Below are 24205 nucleotides of genomic sequence, written 5' to 3'. Positions count from 1 at the left end.
AAAATATTATAGTGTGAGATGATTCTTTTCAATGTCCCAGGCAGTTGTGACCTTTTTTCCCCCCTCCACAAGGTTCCATTCCATTCACTCTTTCCCTTTTTCCATTTCCACCTCCCCAAAGTGTGCTGACTGCAGGTGTTCAGCTTTTATCAGTTACAGCCATCACTTTAATACGTTTTTCGCAAACTAGCACTCTAGTACACAGGTATTCCAACTCCTGTCTGCTGGCTAGAAATGGGAATGGTAATTCCATCACTGCTGGAGAACATTGTTGCTTTTTTTTTTCCCCCAATTTTTTTTTATTAATTTTGAAATAACCCCCCCACTTACAAATATAAACATACATTAATACAACTTTAGTATTATAAGTTTTACAAACATAAACGTTAATATTGCAAAACAGCCCGGCAACCCCCCCTCCCCACGTCCGCCCTCTTTTCTCCTCCTTCAACCTCCCTACACATCCCACCTCCTTCCCTCTCCTCTTCCTACGGGCACGGTTTAGGGGCGCTAACCGAGCATTAGCTCGGCAGCACCCCCTCCCCGCATCCGCCCTCTTTTCCACTACCTACCTACTTCCCTCCTGTCTCTCCTCTCCTCTTCCTCTCCCTCCCTTCGGACACGGTTTAGGGGTGCTAACCGAGCGCCTTCTATATTTCTCCATACATCAATACTCCTAATTTAATNCCATCTTCCCCAAACCCAAATATCTTAAAGTTAATCTTTGCCATTTCTGCAAAATAAAAACAGCCAATAATCTTGTTGCTTGAAGAAAGCAGATATTCACTAAGATCCTTGTACAAACTAAGGCCAGCCCTATTTTTGATGATAGTGGATCTCAAGAAGGTCCAGCCTGATTAATGGCTGCATGTCTGTCTGTCTGCCTGTCTTGCAGTGAGGTTCAATATGTGGTTCTTCAGAACGTGGCCACCATGTCCATCAAGCGAAGGGTAAGTGCCTCTTTTCCAGGTGGGAATTTTTCACATGGCTCCCTCAAAATGTGAGTTTGGGTTTTCTAGAGATCTGTCCTGTTCCACTTAATATCAGCCAGAGCTTATTTCATTTGTCAGAGAGGGAGCGATTAGAAATCCTGAAGAAAATTTTTTTTTGACTTCTGGAAAACCAGAGAATCGTATGGATTTGGGTTTTTTTTAGTTGAATCTGTTTCTCTCTCCTCCTCTTCCTCCAGGGAATGTTTGAGCCCTACCTCAAAAGTTTCTACATCCGATCGACTGATCCCACCCAGATTAAGATCCTCAAGGTATACTAAATGCTCAGATATCCCCTACCCCAAAAATATATCTGTTTCCAAATAGCACATTTTTTTTCTTTTCAATATTAAAAACCACCTACTAAAGCAGAGATAGCAAAAAAGCCATTAAAAATGAAAGACTGACAATATTGTATGTTAATGGTGTAAATCTGTGATGGAAATTATATATGGTACTAAGCTGTGATGTGACTTGTTTGTGCCAATCCTCAACTGATGGATGGATCTAGTTAGGTTCATTGGTAAACCATGGTTTGCTGAAGGTTACATCAGAAACAGGCCACATTGCTTATTGAACCACGACTTAATGTCTTTTTGTATCTTCTTAAAAACAGGCTACATCTAAGTAAGAGATTCACTAATCATATACTAGCTACAAACCTAACAGTGAGATTTACCCCTAAGTTTATTATTTGGGGCAAAAGCAAATGAAAAAAGAAAACTTTTTGATGTCCCTAACATATACTTCTCTTTAGAAGACAGCTTGTAGCAAATTCTCTTAAGTTTGTCCCATTCCTTTGAATTTTGCCCTGCCCAAATAGATTGCAAAGCGTGGCTTAGCTCTAGTTATTTGCTTGCATTTCTACATGCTCAAAGAAGCAATGATATTTCAAGCAAACCTATTCTGTTTTTTGTTTCTATCCTGCCAGCTGGAAGTTTTGACCAACTTGGCTAACGAAACCAACATTTCTACCATTTTACGGGAATTTCAGGTAATAAATAGAAAATTTTAGCCTAGGGCAGGGATGACGAACCTTTTAGAGACCGAGTGCCCAAACTGCAACCCAAAACCCACTTATGCATCATCGAGTGCCGGGTGGGTGTGGCCCATTCGCTGGGCGTGGCTGCGGTGGTAACGGCAGACTGGGTGGGACTAAAAAGTTCAATCAATTCCAATTTTGTGAGATCTTTTTTTTCCCCGCGAGAAGTTGAAATTGACTGATTGATTGAACCTTTTTTTTTTGTACACGGCAGTGGAGGCCTAAAGCGAAAAGGTTTTATAAAACCCAGCTGAAGGCCTAGGACTGGGGCAACGGCGCATGTGCCCACAGAGAGGGCTCTGAGTGCCGCCTCTGGCATCTGTGCCATAGGTTCACCACCACTGTCCTAGGGGTATTTTCCACTTCAGGGTGTAATGCCAGAACTTTTGCGTACGGAGCAATTTTTTTCCCCTTTTGATATATTTTTATTAAAAATGTTAAAGAGAATACAAAAACGGAAGGAAAAGGGAAAGGGAGAAAAGAGTAAAATACAACTGAGTAAATAATTTATTTACATGGAGATTATAATGTTTCGGTATATCATTAATTGATTGTGATCGACCAAATGTATTGTTTTAAAGCTTGAACATCCCTGTGAAGTTCTAAGCATGTCTAAATACAAGGACACATTGCTACCGAAGTGTGAAATATATAACAAAATTGTGAGCTGTGGTAAATAAGCCTAATAAAAATCTCTTCCAATTTAAAAGTTCTATAAAATTAAAAATATATTCAGAAAGAAGCACCCGTCGGGGATGTGGTACAAATCCATCTATTGAATCGTAGGCGAGGAAGGATTTCCAGGTTGAATTAAGTTCCTTGCTAGGTTTATTTTTGAAATATGAAATTAGTCTAGACATCAAAGCAAACTCCTAGCTGTTTGGATTTTTTTCCTTCCATGGGAGAAAACTTGTTTCAGCTTGAAAGACCTAGATACTCAGCTAGATCTTTGTGTCCGCAGACCCCTGTGGGGACTGTGATGTCACAGAGGGTCTGCAGAGGCTGGAAGAAAGGTTATGATTTAAATTTTGAGTTAAGCCTTGGGGGTCCGTGGCCGTGATCTGTGGCCACAACAGGTATTTAAACGGGGTCTGTGGTGAAGAAAAGCTTGAGAACCACTGGGCTAGATCAGTCCTATATAGTAGACAGATACGTTGGGCAAGATGTTTGTTCCTTCTCTTCCTGCAGACTTACATCCGGAGCATGGATAAAGACTTTGTGGCTGCCACAATCCAGGCCATCGGCCGTTGCGCCACCAACATCGGCCGAGTGCGGGACACATGTCTCAACGGACTAGTTCAGCTGCTGTCCAACCGAGATGGTGAGAAGTTGCTTTTAGAATCCACCTAATGACTTGGAACAATGTGAACAAATCATGCAACACACTTGGGTGTGTGTGTGTGTTTGGGTGTGTGTGTGAGACTATGCTCCAAAGATGATGGAATGAGGTCAAAAAATGGATAGAACTGTGATGCAAGCAAAATTTTTGATTGATTGATTAAACTGAAATCATCCCCCACCCAACTCACACAAATGGAACTCTGGGTGGCATGTATCAATATAAAAAATATTCAAGTGCAGTTAAACTACAACAGCAATTAATAGAACAGCAGACACCGCTGGTATACACTACACCTTGTAAGACCTCATCCCTTCCCACCATCCTTCCCTCCAATTCCATTAAAAATGGCCCATTTTCCCACACTAGGAAATGGAAATAGAAAACTAGTGGCCACTTTCAAAGGGGCTTTGGAAGTTGGGAGGACTGTTCTTGGATCTCAGGCTGTGTACTGCATCCATGCAGATGATCCCCATTTAAACTAGAATCCTGTGCTGTTTTTGGGGTAGAAGCTTAAACAACAGAGGCCAGGTATGTCATCCGTTGATCTGTTCTTGAGAAGAACTCTTCTGAAGTTGCTTGTGATGTCTTTCTCAGATCTCCCGAGACCTTTGCCTCATTTTCTCTAACAGCTGAGCTGGTCTGGTTTATGTCGACCTTTGTGTTTTCTCTGTCATCCTACTTAGAGCTGGTCGTGGCTGAGTCGGTGGTGGTCATTAAAAAGCTTCTACAGATGCAGCCATCTCAACACAGCGAGATCATCAAGCATATGGCTAAGCTGACAGATAACATCCAGGTTTGAACAAGAGCTGAAGGAGAGGTTGTCTCCGGCCTCTACTTGGGTGGGATGTGATGGACATGAGAGGATGGGGAAGGCAGGGCTGAGAGACCCAGAGGTCACTTTCCTTTGCGCATAGGTTCCCATGGCCCGGGCTAGCATCTTATGGCTGATTGGTGAATACTGTGAACATGTGCCCAAGATTGCCCCAGATGTTCTGCGCAAGATGGCCAAGTCCTTCACCAGCGAGGAGGACATCGTGAAGCTGCAGGTGATCAATCTGGCAGCCAAACTTTATCTGACAAACTCTAAGCAGGTAAGGTCGTTTCTGAAAATAACAGGGGAATGTAGGTTTCTAGGCCAGTACCTAGAGGTTATGTCATAGACCAGGGGTCTTCAAACTTGGCCTTTTTAATGACTTGTGGACTTCAACTCCCAGAATTCCTCAGCCAGCCATGCTGGCTGGGGAATTCTGGGAGTTGAAGTCCACATGTCTTAAAGTTGACCCTTAGCTTAGTTGATCAACCACTCCTGATGCAGAAGTATTTAATTACACAATCATTGGCGTCCACAAGTCATAAAAGGGCCAGGTTTGAAGACCCCTCTCATAGACACATCCAGGAGACACATATCAAATGCCTCTTAATTTCCAAAGTAAAAGAAAATGTCTATGTACATGTTTTGTACTGGAACTGTTGCATATCTTAGGATAATATTTCAAAAAGAGACCTATTAATACGTAATAACTTTTCCAAACAAAGGTCCACATTTCAAATGGTATCCCTGGTCCAGGACGTTTTGAAAAAAATAAAATCCAGAAACTATTAAAGAGGCCAGTTACATTAAATTTAATAAATAAAGAGTTGATTCACACAATTTGAAAGTTTAGCAGTGACTTAAATCCATTTCCAACCTTAAGGGAGAACACTTGCATGTTTTAGCAGATGGAAAGAAGACAAAAGAAATAGAAACAGTTGTATCTTAACAAAGCCAGAGGTCCTTGCAAGTGGAGGAGAGGGGCATATATTTTTAAAAATAAAGTCAAAAGAATTCCAGATGGAGAGTTTAGCTATTAAGAGCTGGAAGAAACAAATCAAATCCAGGTTCCAACGATATAAAATAATTTCCTTGCAATATTCAGAGGGATGTGTATATTCATGGAAAAGACAGAATTAATATATTGTACAATTGGAAGATCTTCTAACTTGCCCTTTAGTATTCTTTAATTTTATTTATTATATTTATGAATGTAATTGAAATCTCCATGCATCTGCCCTTTGGTATTAAGATGTTGCCAGGAATTGTCCCCCAAATGCCCAGCTTGTAATTTGAGACTGACCCATCACTTCATCTTTTTTTGTTCTCTGCCACGTCGGCTATGGCACCTACAGAGTAAGCTGCTGACTCAGTATGTGCTGAACTTGGCCAAGTACGATCAGAATTATGACATTCGGGACCGTGCCCGTTTCATCCGCCAGCTCATTGTACCCACTGAGAAGAGTGGTGCCCTCAGCAAGTATGCCAAGAAGCTTTTCCTGGCACAAAAGCCTGCTCCCATTTTGGAGTCCTCTTTCAAAGGTAAGGCGTGACCAAAGCTATGGGAACTGTTGGAAGGACCGTGGTGCCATGGCCTTCAGACTTTGCCGATTGCTTCTTCCTTCCAGATCGTGACCACTTCCAACTGGGCTCCCTTTCACACCTCTTGAACGCAAAAGCGGTGGGCTACCAGGAGCTTCCCGATTGGCCAAATGAAGCTCCAGATCCGTCTGTGCGCAACGTGGAGGTAGGACTAGCCTTCTCTTTACTGGTGATGGGATGTGGGGATCCTTGCAGCCGGTTCTACTCATTGATATTATGAAAATATTGGGTGTCAACATGTCAATGATCTAGTCTTTGACTTGTACAAGAGCCATTTCTTGTTGTGGTAGATGAGGCCACCGTATCTTCTACAGGTGACTGTCCTCGCAATGTCCAGTGGTGTGTATTGTTCTGTTTTGATGAAAGGTTGGTTCCTACACCCCATGCTTATTTTTTTAGGAAGACTCCATTGATCGTAGAGGAAGCCACATTGGGCTACTGGGTGGACCCAAAGAGGTGGTGCTTGTGTGTGCAGTGATAGTTTACGCTTTTCCATTCTCCTCCTCCTCCTCTTCCAGCTTCTCTCCCTTGTGCTGTGCATCTCTGACTGTGTGCTAGTTAGGACTTCAATCCTAAAGATTGAAAATACTTTTGATGGACTAAAAAAGGACCCTGGTTTAGTTTGTGGATTTATTTTTAAAATATTATTTTAAAAGCTACAGGACCTCTTCTTAGTCAAGGCGTTCCACATTTCCATTCTCGTAGCAGATCAGAGAGGATGTCTATAGAGATTCTCAGTCATCTAGGTCAGGGGTCTGCAACCTTGACAACTTTTTAAAGACTTGTGGACTTCAGCTCCCAGATTCTGGGAATTCTGGGAGCTGAAGTCCACAAGTCTTAAAATTGTCAAGGTTGCAGACTCCTGATCTAGGTCATGGTTGTCACAAAGGTGTTTTTTCAAAAGGCAATTGGACTTTTCTTTGTTTTTTCCTTGAAGATATTTTGCTTCTCATCCAAGAAGCTTCTTCAGTTCAGTGTTAGAATTCTGGGAGTTGAAGTCCACAAGTCTTGAAGGTCGCCAAGATTGGACATCTCTGATCTAAATTATGACACGCAAGATATATCGCCCAAGAAAATCTTTCAACCGTGGCTGCAGGTCAAAAATCTATCCTGGGCAGTTAAAAAAAGGGGTCTCCACACTTGCAACTTTAAGACTCGTGGACTTCAACACCCCAGAATTCTCCAGCCTGCATGGAATTCTGGGAGTTGAAATCCACACATCATGAAGTTGCCAAGTTTGGAGACCCCTGAGTTAAAAGAACTAGGCTAGGCTAGATGATGGGAAGAGATTTTGGGTTTTTGAAGGGATGTTACCCCTGCCAAGATGGTCATTGCTGGGAATTGCTGTTCAGCAGCATCAGGAGAAGCTCAGGGTTTTTTCCTCCTCGATGCATAATTTGAACTGGACTCTGAACACGCCGGCTTTTCAGGTGTAATGAAATCTCATTTTAATGGATGAGGTGGAGGGCGGAAGTCTCCAGATCTTCACGAATGTCCATTAAATGCAGGATGGATTGAGTCATGTTTGTTACTGGGTGCAGGTTTTGTGGTGGAAATCTGGTCCATTGCATGCCATGTTTACTGTTCTACAGGCCACTAAATTGAAATGTCACTGAATTGTGGCTGTTCAGAGATCCTGCCGCGCAGCTATTAGTGCATGGGTGTCATGCTGATCTGCAGAAATACGCGATCTTCTCTGCCTCATCACTCAGATCCACCTTAGCTGACACTCTTGAGGGCTGCATCCCATGAACATCTTCTAGACCCCTCTGATGGGGATGCATGCCTCTTTCCCCTCGTGTGTGCACACGGCATACATGCACTCTTAGCTGCAACAAAAGAGATGCCCCTTGAATGCTCCTCTCCTGCATGCTGGCTCGTTTGCACCAAGGTAACATCTGTGCAGGGAACCCACTGCGGTGAAACCGAGCTCGGTCCCTGGCGTTCGAGTCTTGTTCTCTTCGCTCCCCTGTGTAGTAGGTTTTTGATGTGCTCAGTTCCATCTTTGCAATGAGGTACATGTTTCCTACCTCACGGCTCCATCCAGGTCCCGGAATGGACCAAGTGCAGCAGTCGTGAGAAGAGGAAGGAGAAGGTGGAGAAGCCTTTCTATTCGGATTCAGAGGGGGAATCTGGAGCCACGGAATCTGCTGACAGTGGTGAGTATAATAATAATAATAATAATAATAATAATAATAATAATAATAATAATAATAATAATAATAATAGTAGTAGTAGTAGTAGTAGTAGTAGTAGTAGTAATGTTGGAAGGGACCTTGGAGGTCATGTAGTCCAACTCCCTGCTCAGGCAGGAAACCCTATACCATTTCGGACAAATGGCTGTCCAGTCTCTTCTTAAAAACTTCCAGTGTTGGAGCATTCACCACTTCTGGAGGCAGGTTGTTCCACTGGTTAATTGTTCTAACTGTCAGGAAGTTTCTCCTTAGTTCTAGGTTGCTTCTCTCCTTGATTAGTTTCCCTCCATTGCTTCTTGTCCTGCCTTCAGGCGCTTTGGAGAATAGCTTGACTCCCTTTTCTTTGGGGCAGCCCCTGAGATAGCGGAAGGCTGCTATCGTGTCCCCCCTCGTCCTTCTCTTCGTTAAACTAGGCATACCCAATTCCAGCAGCCTTTCCTTATATGCTTTAGCCTCCAGTCCCCTAATCATCTTTGTTGCTCTTCTCTGCACTCTTTCTAGAGTCTCAACATCTTTTTTACATCTTGGTGACCAAAACTGGATGCAGTATTCCAAGTGTGGCCTTACCAAGGCCTTGTAAAGTGGTATTAACACTTCACGTGATCTTGATTTTATCCCTCTGTTAATGCAGCCTAGCACTGTGTTGGCTTTTTTGGCAGCTGCAGCACACGGATGGCTCCTATTTAAGGGATCGTCCACTAGGACTCCGAGATCCCTCTCACAGTTGCTAAGTACGGAGGAGATCTTCAATTGATCGCAAGAAGTCTTCAGCTTACGACTAGTCATCTAGCAACTGTTTGAAGTACAAGTAGTCCTTGATTTATGGCCACAAGTTGAGCCCAAAATTTCTGTTGCTGACTGGGAGAGGCATTAAGTGAGTTTTGCCTCACTTTACGACCTTTCTTCCAACAGTTGTTAAATGAATCAATGCAGTTGTTAAACTAGTAACTTCCCCATTGACTTGGCTTGTCAGAAGGTCGCAAAAGGGGATCACGTGACCCGCGGGGATACTGCAAACGTAAATATGAATCAGTTGCCAAGTTCTGAATTTTGATCATGTGATTCGGTCATAAGTGTGAAACACGGTCATAGGTCCATTTTTTCAGTTTCACATTTTTAACTTCAAACGGTCACCAAATGATGTAATGTTGTAAATCGAGGACTATGTGTAACAACAATCCCTGAAAAAGCTGCTTACAACTCGGATGCAAAGTTATGATGCCTGGAGGACCCCACCCCACCCTTCACAGTCACATGACCCCATTTTGAATGCTTGGCAACCGGCCCATATTAATGGCCATTTAGAGCATCCCACAGTCCCGTGGCCATGATTTATGCCATTTTTGCTAGAAACTGGCATTTACTTCCCCTTTTCAGGAAAAAAATGTCCGTGGCAAACAGCGGGTCCACTTAACTGCCACGTTTGCTTAGCAGCCGTGGCAAAACAAGATAATAAAATTAGGTACGGTCACATGGCAACCTTCTTAATGACCGTCACAATTTACAACCGTAATTGCGGGAAGTCAAGGAAACCAGGAGCTGTGTGTTTATTTATTGAATCGATTTTTTAAAAAAACCTTGCCTTTATTATTTTAATAAATAATACTCAAGGCGGAAAACATATCCAGCCTCAAACTCCTTAACCCAGTGGTGGCAAACCTATGGCACGCGTGCCAGAGGCGGCACTCAGAGCCCTCTCTGGGGGCACGTGCTCCATGCTCCGGAGATGGCAACCGTCCCTCTTCAACCAGCTGCCTGCTAACTCGCCGAGGTCCCACATGGCCAGATGCATCCCAGCACCCATGTGCTCGCTGGCCTCTGTGTGCGGGGGCTGATGGTATCAGGCAGCAGCCGCCCCGGCCCCTGCCTCACCTTGCCCTGTGACAATGGTACCCCCACTCTGCCTCACCTCACCCCGCAGGATGAGCCTCCTGCCCACCACCCCACCTACCAGAGACCCCCTGGATCTCCCCCAACCCTGCCCGGCCCCCACAGGCGTGTCTCTCCACGAGCAACATCGAGGTGATCACGCCCACCTTGGCCACACCCACCCAATCTGCCATGACCACCACAGCCACACCCACCCAGTGGGCCATGCCCACCCGGCACCCGGCGATAAATAAGTGGGTTTTGGGTTGCAGTTTAGGCACTCGGTCTCTAAAAAGGTTCGCCATCACTGCCTTAACCTCTTCTTTTTGCTGGCAGAGCCTGAGACCATGAGTGGATCTGAAAGTGGAACGGAGAGTGGATCGGGGTCTGGCAGTGAAGAAGAGGATGAGGAAGAGAGCGAAGACCAGTCGGAAGAGGAAGAGGAGGAGGAAGAGGAGGAGAAGAAGAAGAAGAAAAAGAAGAAGAAAGCTCCCCGGAAAGGCCTGCTGGAGAGTGCTGGCAGGTAGGGTCACCGGCTGAGGTTGGCCGTGGGGACAGACAAACGGGGATAGTTTGAGAGGCCCCCACTGCCACCTGGGCAGAAAGGCAGGTGAGCCAATGACACGGCCACGGGAACTCGGAAAAGGTGTCCACCATCTCCACAAGGAATAAGGAGACAGCCCGAATTTCAATTCTCCATTTCTTTCCTCTGGATGCTAGTGAGGAGGAAGAGGAGGAAGGAGAAGGAGAAAAGGAGAGGAGCAAGAAAAAACTGTCCCCCCGGGGAGAAAAGGAGGATTCGACCTCCTCATCCGAAGAGGACAACTTGTCTGAAAGTAGCTCAACCGAATCGGAATCCGAGTCCGAACTGGAGGAATCTCATCCCGAGGAGTCAAAGAAGAAAAAGCTGGTGAGCAGCGAGAAGGGGGAGGGGGGTTTGATGAAAAATGGGGGCACCAGGTTCATGAAAGAGCAGCTTGGCCTGGTGGTGAAGACGCTAAGCTAGAAAACAGGAGAGTTCTAGTCCCACCTTCAGCATGAAAGTCAGCGGGGTGACTTTTTGGCCAATCACCAGGAGACGGAGAGTTCTAGTCCCACCTTCAGCATGAAAGCTGGGTGGGTGACTGTGGGCCAGTCCATGTCTCAGCTCAGCCTACCTCACAGGGTTGAGCTGTGGGGAAGATAGGAGAAGGAAGGAGCATTTTATGTGTTCCCTACCTTGAGTTATTTATACAAATAATAAAGGTGAGATAGAAATAAATACAATTTAAAATATATCATTGAACTCTCTGATTGAGCACATCTCATCGGTTTAATCTAATTTTGTTCGTTGTTCAGAGCCTTTGCAGTTCTCAGTCCCACCAGGACTGCATGGAGTTGCAGTTGCATCTTTGGCATCTGCTTCCTAATTTTTGTTTCCTTTTTCTTTCAGCTTTCCAGCAGAAAACCCCCTCCTAAAGGACCCCAAAAAAGATTAAAGGAGATTTCTCTGCTTGACCTGGATGACTGTAAGCATCCCTCACACAGCCCCTCAAATCTTTCTCTCCTTCTCAATCTTTCTCTTAATCCTTCTCTAGGACTATTCCCTTAGGATGCCTTTTATTACTTTTCAATCAAGCTGTCCGTAATCTGGGCACTCGATAGATGGATGGATTTAAACTTCTCAGATCCTTAACAATGGCGGTGTTGGCTAGCAACTTCCAGGAATTGAAGTCTGTGTATTTGGAATGTGTGAGCTTGGGGAAGGCTGCTTTAAAGGAGCTTCTGGGTTGCTGCTTTACGATACATCAAAGAGTCATCAATCTGGCTTTTTTGTTCTTTTTTTTTCTCATTGTGTTCCTTCCCTTGCAGGAGACTTTTCCTTCCTTGAATGATGGGGGACGTCCTCCTCAAGGGGCTTCAAAGTTTAGTGCAAGGGTCTCTGAACTTGGCAACTTTAAGACTTGTGGACTTCAACTCCCAGAATTCGCTAGGGAATTCTGAGAGTTGAAGTCCACAAGTCTTAAAGTTGCCAAGTTCGGAGACCCTTAGCTTGGTGGATCAACCACTCCTGATGCAGAAGTATTTAATTACACAGTCACATCCCACACCTTCATATGGACCTATAACAGGGATCTTCAAACTTGGCCCTTTTATGACTGGTGGACTTCAACTCCCAGAATTCCTCAGCCAGGCACGCAGGCTGAGGAATTCTGGGAGTTGAAGTCCACCAGTCATAAAAGGGCCAAGTTTGAAGACCCCTGACCTATAACATATCCATGGGTGACTACTACCTACGCAACTATGTCTTGATGCCCCAATAGCAATTTAAGAATGGCTATTCATGGCTATCTAAATTATGAGATCTGTCCATGGTGCTGAAGTGTACTGTATCCAGCTTGCATTGACGTACCCCTTTATTCTAAGCTGTTTTCATGCTCAACCATGATTTGTCTAGTTTCCATTATTTTTCCCTTCAACTTTTAAATCAGTCTTGAATTATACAATATGGATTCTTGGTTTTCTGTTTCTTCAACCCACAGTCACACCCCTATCTTTGCAGCCGGTCACCACCAGCCCAGTTCTCTCCACTAGCCTCGTGACCGATCTTGAAGGGCTCACCTTGACTGACTCTTCTCTAACTGCAGCTGTGAGTGATCCTTGTGATTCTTGTTTGGAAAGGGAGAAATGAAATGCTATTAATAATCTCAAAGCAGCAAATGTGGTATCCGACTGTTTACAGTCCCCTCAATACACTTGTGAGGTAGAACTTGCTTTTAAAACATGGATAAGAGTAGAATTGGATAGCTGATCGGGCCTTAGAATTTGAATTCTCAAGATTTACCGCAACGTACTAACCATTATGCATTGCTCTTGTTTTGTTGATTTGGCTGCAAGACAGCCTGAGTTACGATAATTCTGTGCCTGGATATTACAGGTATAATGCTTTTTCTGGCTGGGCTTGTTAGAAAATTAATTCTTGGGTGTGGAATCTATGACCTGAAATGGGCCAAAAAAGAGAGAGATAGACCTCAGTGTTAAGACCTTGCTTATCCCAGGTTCAATCCATAGCAAATAAGACTGGGAAGAACATCTGCTTGAAACCCTAGTGCAGTGATGGCGAACCTTTTAGAGACCGAGTGCCCCAAAACTGCACCCCCATCCCTGCTCCGCCCTGCCCGCTGGGCCACCCACCAGCTCTATGGCCCGCCACAGATCACCCAGGCAGCCCAGCAGCGCCATGGCGGCCACGCCCTCCGCCCATGCCCCGCAGCATCATCTGCGCGCAACAGGGCGCAAGGGCAGAGTCTTGTCCCTGCTGCCCAGCTATCATGTCCTTGGCTCCGCTGCTTCGTGTGGGCCACGCCCAGGGGCAACTCTCCTCCAGGGGGGTTGCTGGTGAGGAGGGGGCCGTGAGAGGAGGCGGGGCTGGGGAGACGGTGCGTGTGCCCACCGAGAGGGCTCCGAGTGCCGCCTCTGGCACCCATGCCATAGGTTCTCCACCACTGCCCTAGTGAGCTGCTGATGGTCATTCTGGTGGCTTCCTTTGCTTGTAGCTCCTGATTGCAACTAGGGCAGCGGTTCTCAACCTATGGGTCGCGACCCCATTTGGGGTCGATCGACCATTTCACGGGGGTCGCCAAGCAAGGCTGTCCGCCATTTTTTTCCCCTTTTCCGGCGGGTGCCTTACCTCCCTTGGGCTGGGCCAGCTGGTGGTCGGCCTGCTCCGTCTCTGCCNCTTGCCAGCTACGCCTTGGCCGGCGCAGGGGGCGGAACCACGCATGTGCGGTGCTCCCGGGCAGGGAAAGTCCTCAACTTACGACCGGTTTAGTCCTCGACTTACGACCGGTTTAGTCCTCGACTTACGACCGGTTGGGGGTTGCGGCATTAAAAAGGTTGAGAACCACTGAACTAGGGGCTACTGCATCTCTAAAAGGAGATAGATTTCTACCCAAATTAACTGGATCATTATTTTTATCCTTAGAAATGTAGTAATTCCTGAAGAGAGCTGTCTTTAATCTCCACCCGTGTCCTTGCTCGTCTTCCTATTTGATTGCGTCGACTTGTTTTTCTTCTTCTTTGGCTCTTCCATCTGTAGATGATCAGCCCCGTCTTTGGGGCAGTGAAGAAATATGAGCTGCTGCATCGCATGACTGGGGAAGGACTCTCGGTTGAATACTATTTCAGCCGGCAACCTTTTGCTCCTGATCCCTGCATGGTAGCTGTGCAGATCCAGATCTCCAATAACATGGCAGCTGAAGTGAAAAATATCCGTGTGGCTGAGCCCAAGCTTCTCTCAGGCATGCGCATCCAGGAGTTCAAGGAGATTGGTACGGGGCATGTGTGTATAACGCTCTTTCTGGGATGAAGTGGTGAACGGTGTTGGGAAGGAGGCATCTTCAGGTGAGCCTAATAGATACTGATCACTGATAGGAGAGAATATTTGTAGCTCAGGGGCCCTTGGTGCTGTCTGAACTTGGTTGTTGTCTTGCAGACCTTTCATGACCCAGCTAGGTAACAATATCAGTGCTAGAATGGAGGAGGGTTTGTAGGATGGAGGAGGAGGACTATGGAGTCCTTAGTGCCCTCTGAGCTTGGTTGTTTTCTTACAGACGTTTCATGACCCAACTGGGTAACATCATCAGTGCTAGAGTGGAGGAGGGTTTGTAGAGTGGAGGAGGAGGACTATGGAGTCCTTAGTGTTCTTTGAGCTTGGTTGTTTTCTTGCAGACCTTTCATGACCCAACTAGGTAACATCATCAGGTTACTAAAGGGAGTGGGGTTTGCAGAGTGGAGGAGAAGGAAAAAGGAGTGGAGGAAGAGAAGGAGGAGAACTGTGGATTCTTCATGCTTTCTGAGCTTGGTTGTTTTCTTGCAGACATTTCATGACCGAATTAGATGATATCATCATTGGGTAATGAAGGAAAATAACCAAGCTCAGAGAGCACCAAGGATCCCACCGTTCAGTTGGAGCTACAATTATTCTCTTCTCTCGGTACTGATCATTTGGCCAAGCTGGTGAAAGGGCCCATCCATAACCTGTCACTCTCTAGTTGATTGGATTCCCAGCATTTCTAATTTGGGTGGAGCCATCGTTCAGTCTGCATGGAAAACCCCATATTGGAGAAAACAGTATTGTAGTCAACGTGTTTGATCTGTTGACGAGAAATGCAACCGTCCAGTGTATTTAGGATTCCTCCTGACCCTTTGACGTCTTTCATTCCATGCTGTTTGAGAGCTGAGGAAATCTCTTTTGTTGTCCTGATCTGGTAGAGGTGTGGACAGTTGCTCCCCTAAGCTCCTTCTCTGGCTCTTTCCCCTGTGCTTGCAGAGTCTCTGGCCCCCGGCGAAACGGTCAGTGTGGTGATGGGCATAGACTTCTGTGACTCTACCCAGGTGGCCAGTTTCCAGTTGTGGTGAGTACCGGCTCTGGTTCATTTTGCTGCAGTGTTGTGCTTTTCACAACTTCCTATACAATGGTCAGGACAGAAGAACAGGAGGAGGAGTCCTGCTGCAAGAGATCAAGAACTTACCCAGTCCCACTTTTGGCGTCCTACAGATGCCAACCACATGGATTTAAGGAAACTTGTGAGGAGAGGAGAAGAAAGGTAATGACAGATTTCCAGGCCTGCCCTCCAGCAGTTTATGGCGATTGTGGAGGTGGCAACCAAGCTGTCAGACTTGTAGCCATTGAAGGCCCAATCCCCCATGAGTTTGTCTAGTCCTGAACTAAAAATGGATGGCCATCACCACCTGTGATGGGAATGAATCCCATAGTTACAGTCCAAAGTAGGGCTCAACCATCATTGAGGGGCTGCTAGTAGACACATTTGCAGTGTAGAAAGGATGTTACCGGCATGCTCATCATGATTGCCCATCACAACGTTGATTGATTATATCAAGTTGATGTTGACGCTTTGCGACCATGTAGATAAATTTTCTCTGGGACCACCTGTTCCAAATCTCATGCTTCAAATTTTTCAGTGATGCACCTGTCACTGCTATAACTGGATACCTGTTACTCTGGCTGGAATGGAAGTCACCCACCTTTGATTTTCTAAAAATATTTATGGGATCTGTGTCATCCCAAACAAAGTCATACCTGAGGATGATGTTTTGCTTTGAGCATGGAAGACTCCCATGCACATTTTCCTTCATTCAGAGTCTACAACAATATTGGCTAAAGCAGCCATTCACACAGAAACGGTTACCCTTGGATGGCGTGTTGAAAACCTGTGGATCATAAGACTGTCACAAGAGCTTAGCTGCAGTGCTGGCTTGTACCCGAAATAGTCAACATGTCACATATTGTCATTTTTTCAGTTTTCTCTGCCAGTGCTGCATTTGTCTTGTTTTGACAGGCATGGGTTCAAAGGTGTGTCCTCTTTGCATGCTGAGTCACAAGCTGAATCATAATAAGCCTAGGGACGTTGGGAAAAGAAAGCACCAATAAAGCAGCATTCATGACTCAGCTCTCCCTTTAGGTTTACTGTTTAAATATTGCTTTTTATGAAGTGGGGTTTTGAGAAAGTGATCGAAGGAAAAGTTTAAAATCTCAGCTGGTAAGGTATGGCCTGGGAAAATTAGATCTGTCTTGAAGAATTGCTTATATAGTGACCAAATCTTATGATTGTCCAGAAGCAGGTGTGAGTTTTAAGTGCTGTCGAAAAACCAGCAAAATACTGGCTGAGGTGTGTGCCATTGCAGGCATAATTTTGAGTCAAAGTTAGTGTTTCTCTATTCCACAATGTAGACTTCAACTCCCAGAATTTTCAGTCAAGAAGACCGTGCTGGCTGGAGAATTCTGACTGTTACTTCATCCATCTGCATGTCTTCCAGTTTGGAAACATTGACTTAAAACGAAACATCCTTAGTGGAAAGGATCGTACAGAGAATTTCCCCTTTCTAAAATAACCAACAGGATGCAAGAATTTTAAACGTGGCAGCAGGAAACCAGTAGGAAGGGTGAACAAGTTGTTGTAAGAGACAAATTGCAGGATTTTAGTGATGGTTTTGCAAATAATTTAATTTCTCTAGACACTGTAAATCAGGGGTCTTCAAACGTGGCCCTTTTAGGACTTGTGGACTTCAACTCCCAGAATTCCTCAGCCAGGCACGTGTGCCTGGCTGAGGAATTCTGGGAGTTGAAGTCCACAAGTCCTAAAAGGGCCACGTTTGAAGACCCCTGCTGTAAATGCTAGCTCAGTTTGGTTGCTGTGTTTCTGTCTCCAGCACACCTACTCGCCAGTTTTACCTGTCCATCCAATCCCCAGTTGGGGAGCTGATGGCTCCAGTGTTCATGAGCGAAAACGAATTCAAGAAGGAACAAGGTAAGTGAGTTTGGGGGTAGGAGAAACAGGGTAAGGCCTAGATTCCAGGCAGTTCACATAAACAGGACCCCAGGCTAGCTTAGAGAACTACCTCTGCTAAAGGAGGTCCATGTTTAATTCTTCATGGCTTGCTCCAGCTTCGTATCAACTCTTCCTGTGGGCAGCCCATTCGGGACCAAGTGCCAGAACCCAACCTCTTGAAATGGGAGTGACTTATTTCTCACCACTCTGAAGTTGCTCCGACTTCCTTGGGGAGAAAAATCTCATGGGCAATTGACCTCCGAAGAAACAGGTAGACGAGGTAGAGGTGTCTGCAGGGTGTGGTCAAAAAGATCAAGTTGGTGGCCACCATCGAAGTGGTGCCTGGTTTTTATGTGCCATTCTGCAAACACACCGATAGATAGATCTCCTTTCTTTGTTGAGTCCTATCCATCTGTCCTCCAGCTCTCACCACCACCACCACCTCTTTCTCCTAAGCTGCTTCTGAATTTACTCTGGGCATCACCCTTCCCTGAATAGCAGAGACGTGGGAGAGAAGCTTCCTTCCCCAGAAGGAGAGTGTCCTTCAAGACTCCTCATCTTCTCCTCCTGCCCTGCTTGGCTGTAGGGACAGCATCCCTGGACTCTGCTGGTGCTAATTGTTGTGCTCTGTTCTCTTCTGCTGCCTTGTGCCTTCTGTTCCCATTTTTGTTTTCATAGAGCATCTGTTAAGGACGGGCGTGGGTAAGTGCCAGCCACAGATGCTACATCTCTCTGCTCCTTCGGCCACAGTGCCAGCTGTGCTTCCCCTGATCTTCACTCTTTCTCTCTCTTCCTTGCTGGCCAAAAGCCCTGCTGTTCTCCTGCCTCCCTTCCTCTCTGGCCCTAAGCATAGGCACCGCTTTCCAAACAGGCTGACCCCACCCTTTCGCTCTTCCTGGAACTAGGATAGCTTCTCCTTTGGACACCCTTTCCTGCCTCAGGCAGAACTGAAGAAGCTTCTTGGATGAGAAGCGAAACGTCCAGGAAAAACAAGGTCCAGTTCCCTTTTGGAAAAAGCACCTTTGGGATAACCAGGACCTGGATGCTGTCCTTAGCAAACCAATGGTTCACCCTGGGTGCAGTTTTGCTAAAAACTTGAAGAAACGGTTGGGATTGGCAAACCGGTCGTAAAACGTGACTATGGGATGCTGCAAGCAGCCGTAAATGTGGCTCTGTTGGCCAGCACCCAAAGTTTGATCGTGTGACTGCACACCCAGGACACCGTGCCATAATATGCTTGCTTGTTTTGGGATGTTAACGTGTTGTCTGAATCCAGCCAGTTCTGGTGTATCAAGGTAACATGGCCCAGCGCAGGGGCGTTCAACCTTGGCAACTGTAAGACCCTGTGGACTTCAATTCCCAGAATTCTCCATGCTGGGAGTTGGAAGTCTACCCGTCTTAAAGTGGCCAGGGTTGAACACCCTGGCCTAGTGGACTGTGTGAATCCAGTCTAAGGCTTCCAGCATTGTTGTCCCTTCTCTCTGCCTGCCTCTGCATGTCTTTTATACCCTGCTTCTCGCCACAAGCAGACTTCCTTGTGAGAGGGATGGGGGTTGGCTTTTGAGCCCCTTGCTGTGCCTCCATCCCAGTCACTCTTCCTGCCTCCTGTGTCTTGGACAGACCCCATGGCATTTCCTGGGCTGCTGTTGAGCACCAGACTTTCTGCATGCCCCCATGAAGCACCTCTTGGCATGAGAACGTCACACCCAACTCCCAGATCAGCCCTCCAGTTCCTGCAAAGCAGGCTCCAGTAATTAACCTATTAACCTGTTTTCTGAAGCTGCTCGTTCTTGTGACCAATAAAAATACTAATTCTGGAAGTGGTGCTTGATATTAAAAAAGGTTCCTGACATTTGAGGGTCTCCACTTGAGTTAGCACTGAAAATGCACAACTCTCCAGTGAGAGCAATACATTCCACAAGAGTTTGCACGTTCAGACATGCGTTTGGCTTGCACTGGGTTCCACCTAATTTTGGAGAGCCTCAGTCGGTATCTTTCATTTAGCTAAACCACAGGGAAGCACCAATTTTGGATTCTGTACATAACATGGCAAGGAGTAAGCTAGAATTGTTTGCTTGCTTGACTTACATCTCGTCTTTCCTTCTGAAACTTAAGAGAGGTTGATTTTTTTCCAGTCACGACAATCTTGTGAGAAAGATTGGATTTAAGGACAGCGATTGACCTAAAATGACTTTTCCATAAGCTAAGGTTGGATTTCAACGTAGGCCTCCCAGTCCTAGTTTGACTTAGACACGATCTGGGGTGAGCAACAATGGCAACTTAACGACCTGTGGACTTCAACTCCCAGAATTCCCTAGCCAGCCATGCTGACTCAGGAATTCTGGGAGTTGAAGTCCAGGGTTCATAAAATTGGCATAGTTGCCCATCCCTGCACAAGATGGCATCCATTTTGAAATATTTTAGTCCCTGAAGGGAGATCATTTCACAGGGAAGCCCTCAACTTACAGCCATATATTTAGTGACGATTCAAGTTACAATAGCACTGGGGGGAAAAAAGCGACTTTGCTTGAATTGTTATTGCTTTGACATATTGCTTTTGTCTTTTCTAACCTCCAGGAAAGCTAACAGGGATGAGTGAAATCACAGAGAAGCTGACTCTACCTGACTCCTGTCAGAATGACCACGTGGTTGTGCAAAAGGTGACAGCGGCTGCTAACGTGAGCCGTGTGCCCTGCGGTTCGGATAAAGAGTACAGGTGAAGAAATGGCTGCTGTTTTTCCTAGTCCTCCTGGCTGCCTTTATTGGATCCTCCCCTTGAAAGGAGAGATCCCTTGGATCCCTTGCAGATCCTCTCTTTGGAAGGACATCTGGACATCTCACTATTTTGCTAAAGATTTTGAGCTAAAGAGAGCTGTTTGGTCTAGGGCAGGGGTAGGCAACCTTGGCTCTTTCATGACTTGTGGACTTCAACTCCCAGAATTCCTGAGCCAGCCACGCTGAGGGGAAAGGGAGAGGTTTCCAAGCTGAGCCATGCTGGCTCAGGAATTCTAGGAGTTGAAGTCCATGAGTCATAAAAGAGCCGAGGTTGCCTACTCCTGGTCTAGGAGGCTCACCGCTTAGAACAGGAGGACTTAGGCCAGGGGTAGGCAATCTTGGCTCTTTTATGACTCATGGACTTCAACTCCCAGAATTCCTGAGCCAGCCACACTGAGGGGAAAGGGGAGAGGCTTCCAAGCTGAGCCATGCCGGCTCAGGAATTCTGGGAGTTGAAGTCTACGAGTCATAAAAGAGCCAAGGTTGCCTACCCCTGCACTAGGTACTTCCCAATTTTTAGAATTCCCAGTTGGCATTGTAGTCACAACATAAAGGCAGTCCTTGACTTACAGCCAGCCAGTTACAATCATAAGTTGAGGACTACCTGTGTCTAAGAGATCAAGTTGCGAATCCTACTTAGTAAGAATCAGTTATGCACGTAATTGCTCCCCTATTAAGTTCCAGCTGCACTGGGAAAAAGAAAGGGCACAAAACAGCTACTTATAGCCAGCAGTCGTTCTAATGCCACACTTTGATAAAGAGGGTAGAGTCAGTTCAAGTAAATTGTCCAGTTTGAGCTCTTCAACGTCAATAATATTAGGCAAGCATTTTCTGATCTTTTAACGTGCCAGGAGCTGCATTCTAAAAAGTAAAAAAAAAAAGTGGATAGGATCCTAATTTGCATAAATTCAAATCGATTTAACAGAACTGAAAGATTCTTGTAAGTTAAAAATGACATTGTGTTAATATGGTTTTCCCATGGATTTAATAATTTTTCTTTGGAGTAATGACTCTTGCCCTGAAGGCATGTTTTCGTTCTTCTATTAAACCAAGAGTTTCCTGGCTAGGATATTGGTAACCTTAAGAGGTGAAATATCCTGGAGTGTTTTCTGCCTAAATGGTCCAGTTCCCTTGAAGATGTAGGGTGCGTCTATTTATTTCTTTGAGTCCATAGCTAAGGTTTTCTGGACTTAGAGCAGTGGTTCTCAACCTTTTTAATGCCGTGACCCCAACCGGTCATAAGTCGAGGACTAAACCGGTCGTAAGTTGAGGACTACCCAACCGGTCGTAAGTTGAGGACTTTCCCTGCCCGGGAGCGCCGCACATGCGTGGTTCCGCCCCCTGCGCCGGCCGAGGCGTAGCTGGCAAGTGGCAGAGACGGAGCAGGCCGACCACCACCTGGCCCAGCCCAAGAGAGGTAAGGCACCTGCTGGAAAAGGGGAAAAAAATGGCGGACAAAAAAAAATGGCGGACAGCCTTGCTTGGCGACCACCATGAAATGGTCGATCAACCCCAAATGGGGTCCCGACCCACAGGTTGAGAACCACTGACTTAGAGCATTCTCACCTTGAAAACTCCCAATTTCTTTATTCCAGCCACCTTCTGCTTTTTTAATCTTGCTGGTTTCTACCTTGGAACTTACGGACATTCATGTCCAACACATCCAGAAAGCTATTAGTTAAGAACGTTATTCCAATATTTGCAGCCACTCTTAAGTGTTTTGTTGCCGTTTTTCCTTGGCATTTTCTCCTGGCCAGGTTTGCTGCTAAAACAGTGAGTGGTGGGTGTCTCATTTTGATCACGCTGGAGAAGAGGCCAGACAACTCAGCCCAGCTAACCATCAACAGTGAGAAGATGTTGATTGGTACCATGTTGGTGAAAGACATCATCCACTCCTTGACCCAGGAGTGATCAAGGTGGAATTGGAGTCCATCTCTCATCTCCCAGAAACATCATCTTAGCCAATGCTTCTGTTGGCTGAAGCCTACACTACCATGTTTCTGTTGGTTGCGATTGTAGTCCACGTGGAAAGCAATGCTTGGAGAAGTGTGTGGGTCTGTGTGTGTGTGTGGGTCTGTGTGTGTTTAGAACACAGGGAAGATTCCTGTGACTCCACTGCCTTTGTTATGTAAATCCTTTCTCTGTCCTCTCCATTCTTCTGTTCTACAGCTCTATTTATTATGAGCAGAGACGGTTCAATAAAATGGCTCCTTAGATTTGGCTTCTCTTTACTGGTTCTTTTGGGTGGTAGTAAAAAAAAAAATTACTTAGAAGGACAAGATTTAAGCCAACTTCTTTTTACTCCATGATTCGTCCTCCTAACTCAGGGTTCTTCAAACTTGGCCCTTTGATGACTCGTGGACTTCAACTCCCAGAATTCCTCAGCCAGCTTTGCTTTGCTGAGGAATTCTGGGAGTTGAAGTCCACGAGTCATCAAAGGGCCAAGTTTGAAGACCCCTGCCCTAACTGCTGTGGACCGGAGATGTGCACAACTTATTTAACATGGGAAGACCACATTGGTACCCGACGGTTGAAAGACAGCAGAGGCAAAGATAATGCCAAGTGCTAAAACTACAGGAATTTAATTTGTGGAGTGTGTTGGGGATTTTTTTCTTTCTTTCTAGGAATTCTGAAGGAAAGGAAATGAGCAAGTTTGGGAAATGAAGTCAGCTTCATGCTGAGCAAATGTTCGGACCAGTTTCAGACCAGGTCATTAAAAGACGGTTGCACGTCTCTTTGTTTTAAACAAAGCATCTATTTAAAGTGAACGGGCTTGAATTAAATATTTTAAAACAGGTCTGCACTTTGTCTCAATTGGACTTGGGTTTCCCTACAACCGAAATCCAAAATGGTTTCTTTAATAAAGAATGCTTTCATACAACGGTAGAACTAAAAGCTACTCACACAGATTGGCTTTACAATACACCCTCTATTTTGCTTTTATTTTGAAGGCGACTGCTTCCCTCCCGCCAATTTAAGTATATCTGTGTGTGCCTGCCTACACACCTTCACAGCCCTATTGCTTGTAGTCTCCATATCAGCCCAGGTTTCTGATGCAGCTCCTTGGGAAAGGTGCCCGCCTCAAGCTGGTTGTGGATTGTTGCTTCCTTGAGCAGTCAAGTCCTTGACTCCTAAGTACCTGATAAGCTGGTTGTAAATCAGAGTCCTGTTGACTGACAAGGAACCCTTTTCTCAGGCTTTAATCATTATTCATTCCCGTAGAGAGATTCCCTGAGGATGGGATCCAAGTCCGAAACCTCTGGTCCCGGTGACCGACCCAAATTGGATCCTGCAACATAGAATAGAGCTGGAAGAGACCTTGGAGGTCTTCTAGTCCAGCCCCCTGCTCAAACAGGAGAACCTATACCAGGTGAACATCTAGTAGTCTCTTCTTAAAAACATCCAGTGATGGAGCGCCTATGATTTCTGGAGGCAAGCTGTTCCACTGGTTAATTGTCCTCACTGTTTCTCCTTAATTCCAGGTTGCTTCTCTCTTTGGTCAGTTTCCAACCATTGTTTCTCGTCCTTCAAATATATTGGATCCTGGGACACAGTTATTTGCCTTCCTTCTCGAGGCTTATTCGTTTTAACTACTGAGTTGTAACCATTTGAAACTCCAGATTCTCCAAGGCAGCTTAATTCCCAGGCTCAAAAGGCCTGCAGGTTGGGAAGGCGAAAATCCGCCGAAGCCAGGCAGCCTTTAAGAAATGCCAGCTTTTTGAGTTCACCTCAAGAAAAGTTAAAGAACGGGGGAAATTAATTGAAATTCTGCAGCTCCTGCTTCAGGTGTTGGGTTTATAGAGTTCCTCCATTTCCAAGATCAGATTTAACTCGCTGTAACTGGAGACACCCTTTGTTTACTCAAGTTTCCCATTTCCCACTTAATCTGTCATTATGTAATTGTTAGTTCAGCATCTGCCTAAGAATGGCTGAGGTTAACTGCCTTGCAGTTATCTAGCAAGTAAAGGGCAGAAAAAGGGGGGGGCTATGATAAAATACCCCTCCTAATCGCCCATAGCCTGTAATCCGTGCTTCGTGCATTGCACTAAACGACCGTTTTTATTTGGGAATCGAAACTACCTGCACACCGGCACCAGTTCATTCATAGCCATGGTTTATTCAGCAAACCAGGATTTAATTAAACCACGACTTAGGATAGAACGTGCTCCCCCCCTCCTTTCAGAAAACAACAACTCCTCTTGTAAAACAAGACACACACAAAAACCGTTATTAATATATGTATATATAT

General features: G+C 45.6%; 1 protein-coding gene across 2 annotated transcripts in view; it reads left to right on the top strand.

Moving 5' to 3' along the window:
• The window catches only part of AP3B2 (adaptor related protein complex 3 subunit beta 2), a 39669-nt gene extending 17497 nt beyond the window's left edge, over positions 1 to 22172 (top strand). Inside the window, exons 10-28 of one of the 2 annotated variants that reach the window (XM_015818447.1) lie at positions 896 to 950; positions 1190 to 1261; positions 1921 to 1983; positions 3220 to 3352; positions 4057 to 4166; positions 4288 to 4464; positions 5540 to 5726; positions 5813 to 5931; positions 6186 to 6242; positions 7834 to 7945; positions 10187 to 10351; positions 10639 to 10760; positions 11283 to 11358; positions 12373 to 12479; positions 13929 to 14160; positions 15162 to 15246; positions 17063 to 17160; positions 19759 to 19897; positions 21714 to 22172. In XM_015818447.1, coding sequence (XP_015673933.1) covers positions 896 to 950; positions 1190 to 1261; positions 1921 to 1983; positions 3220 to 3352; positions 4057 to 4166; positions 4288 to 4464; positions 5540 to 5726; positions 5813 to 5931; positions 6186 to 6242; positions 7834 to 7945; positions 10187 to 10351; positions 10639 to 10760; positions 11283 to 11358; positions 12373 to 12479; positions 13929 to 14160; positions 15162 to 15246; positions 17063 to 17160; positions 19759 to 19897; positions 21714 to 21867 — 2263 coding nt within the window. In that variant the 3' untranslated portion in view covers positions 21868 to 22172. Of the gene's footprint in view, positions 1 to 895; positions 951 to 1189; positions 1262 to 1920; positions 1984 to 3219; positions 3353 to 4056; positions 4167 to 4287; positions 4465 to 5539; positions 5727 to 5812; positions 5932 to 6185; positions 6243 to 7833; positions 7946 to 10186; positions 10352 to 10616; positions 10761 to 11282; positions 11359 to 12372; positions 12480 to 13928; positions 14161 to 15161; positions 15247 to 17062; positions 17161 to 19758; positions 19898 to 21713 lie in introns of both variants that reach the window. The other variant, XM_029284587.1, reaches the window with a different exon arrangement.
• The last annotated feature ends 2033 nt before the right edge of the window (positions 22173 to 24205 follow it).

The sequence above is a fragment of the Protobothrops mucrosquamatus genome, unplaced genomic scaffold (genome assembly GCF_001527695.2).
Source record: "Protobothrops mucrosquamatus isolate PMUCROS unplaced genomic scaffold, P.Mucros_1.0 scaffold741, whole genome shotgun sequence".
NCBI lineage: Eukaryota > Metazoa > Chordata > Lepidosauria > Squamata > Viperidae > Protobothrops > Protobothrops mucrosquamatus.
The sequence above is the reverse complement of the archived record's forward strand: the minus strand, read 5'-3'. Positions and strand labels throughout refer to the sequence as shown.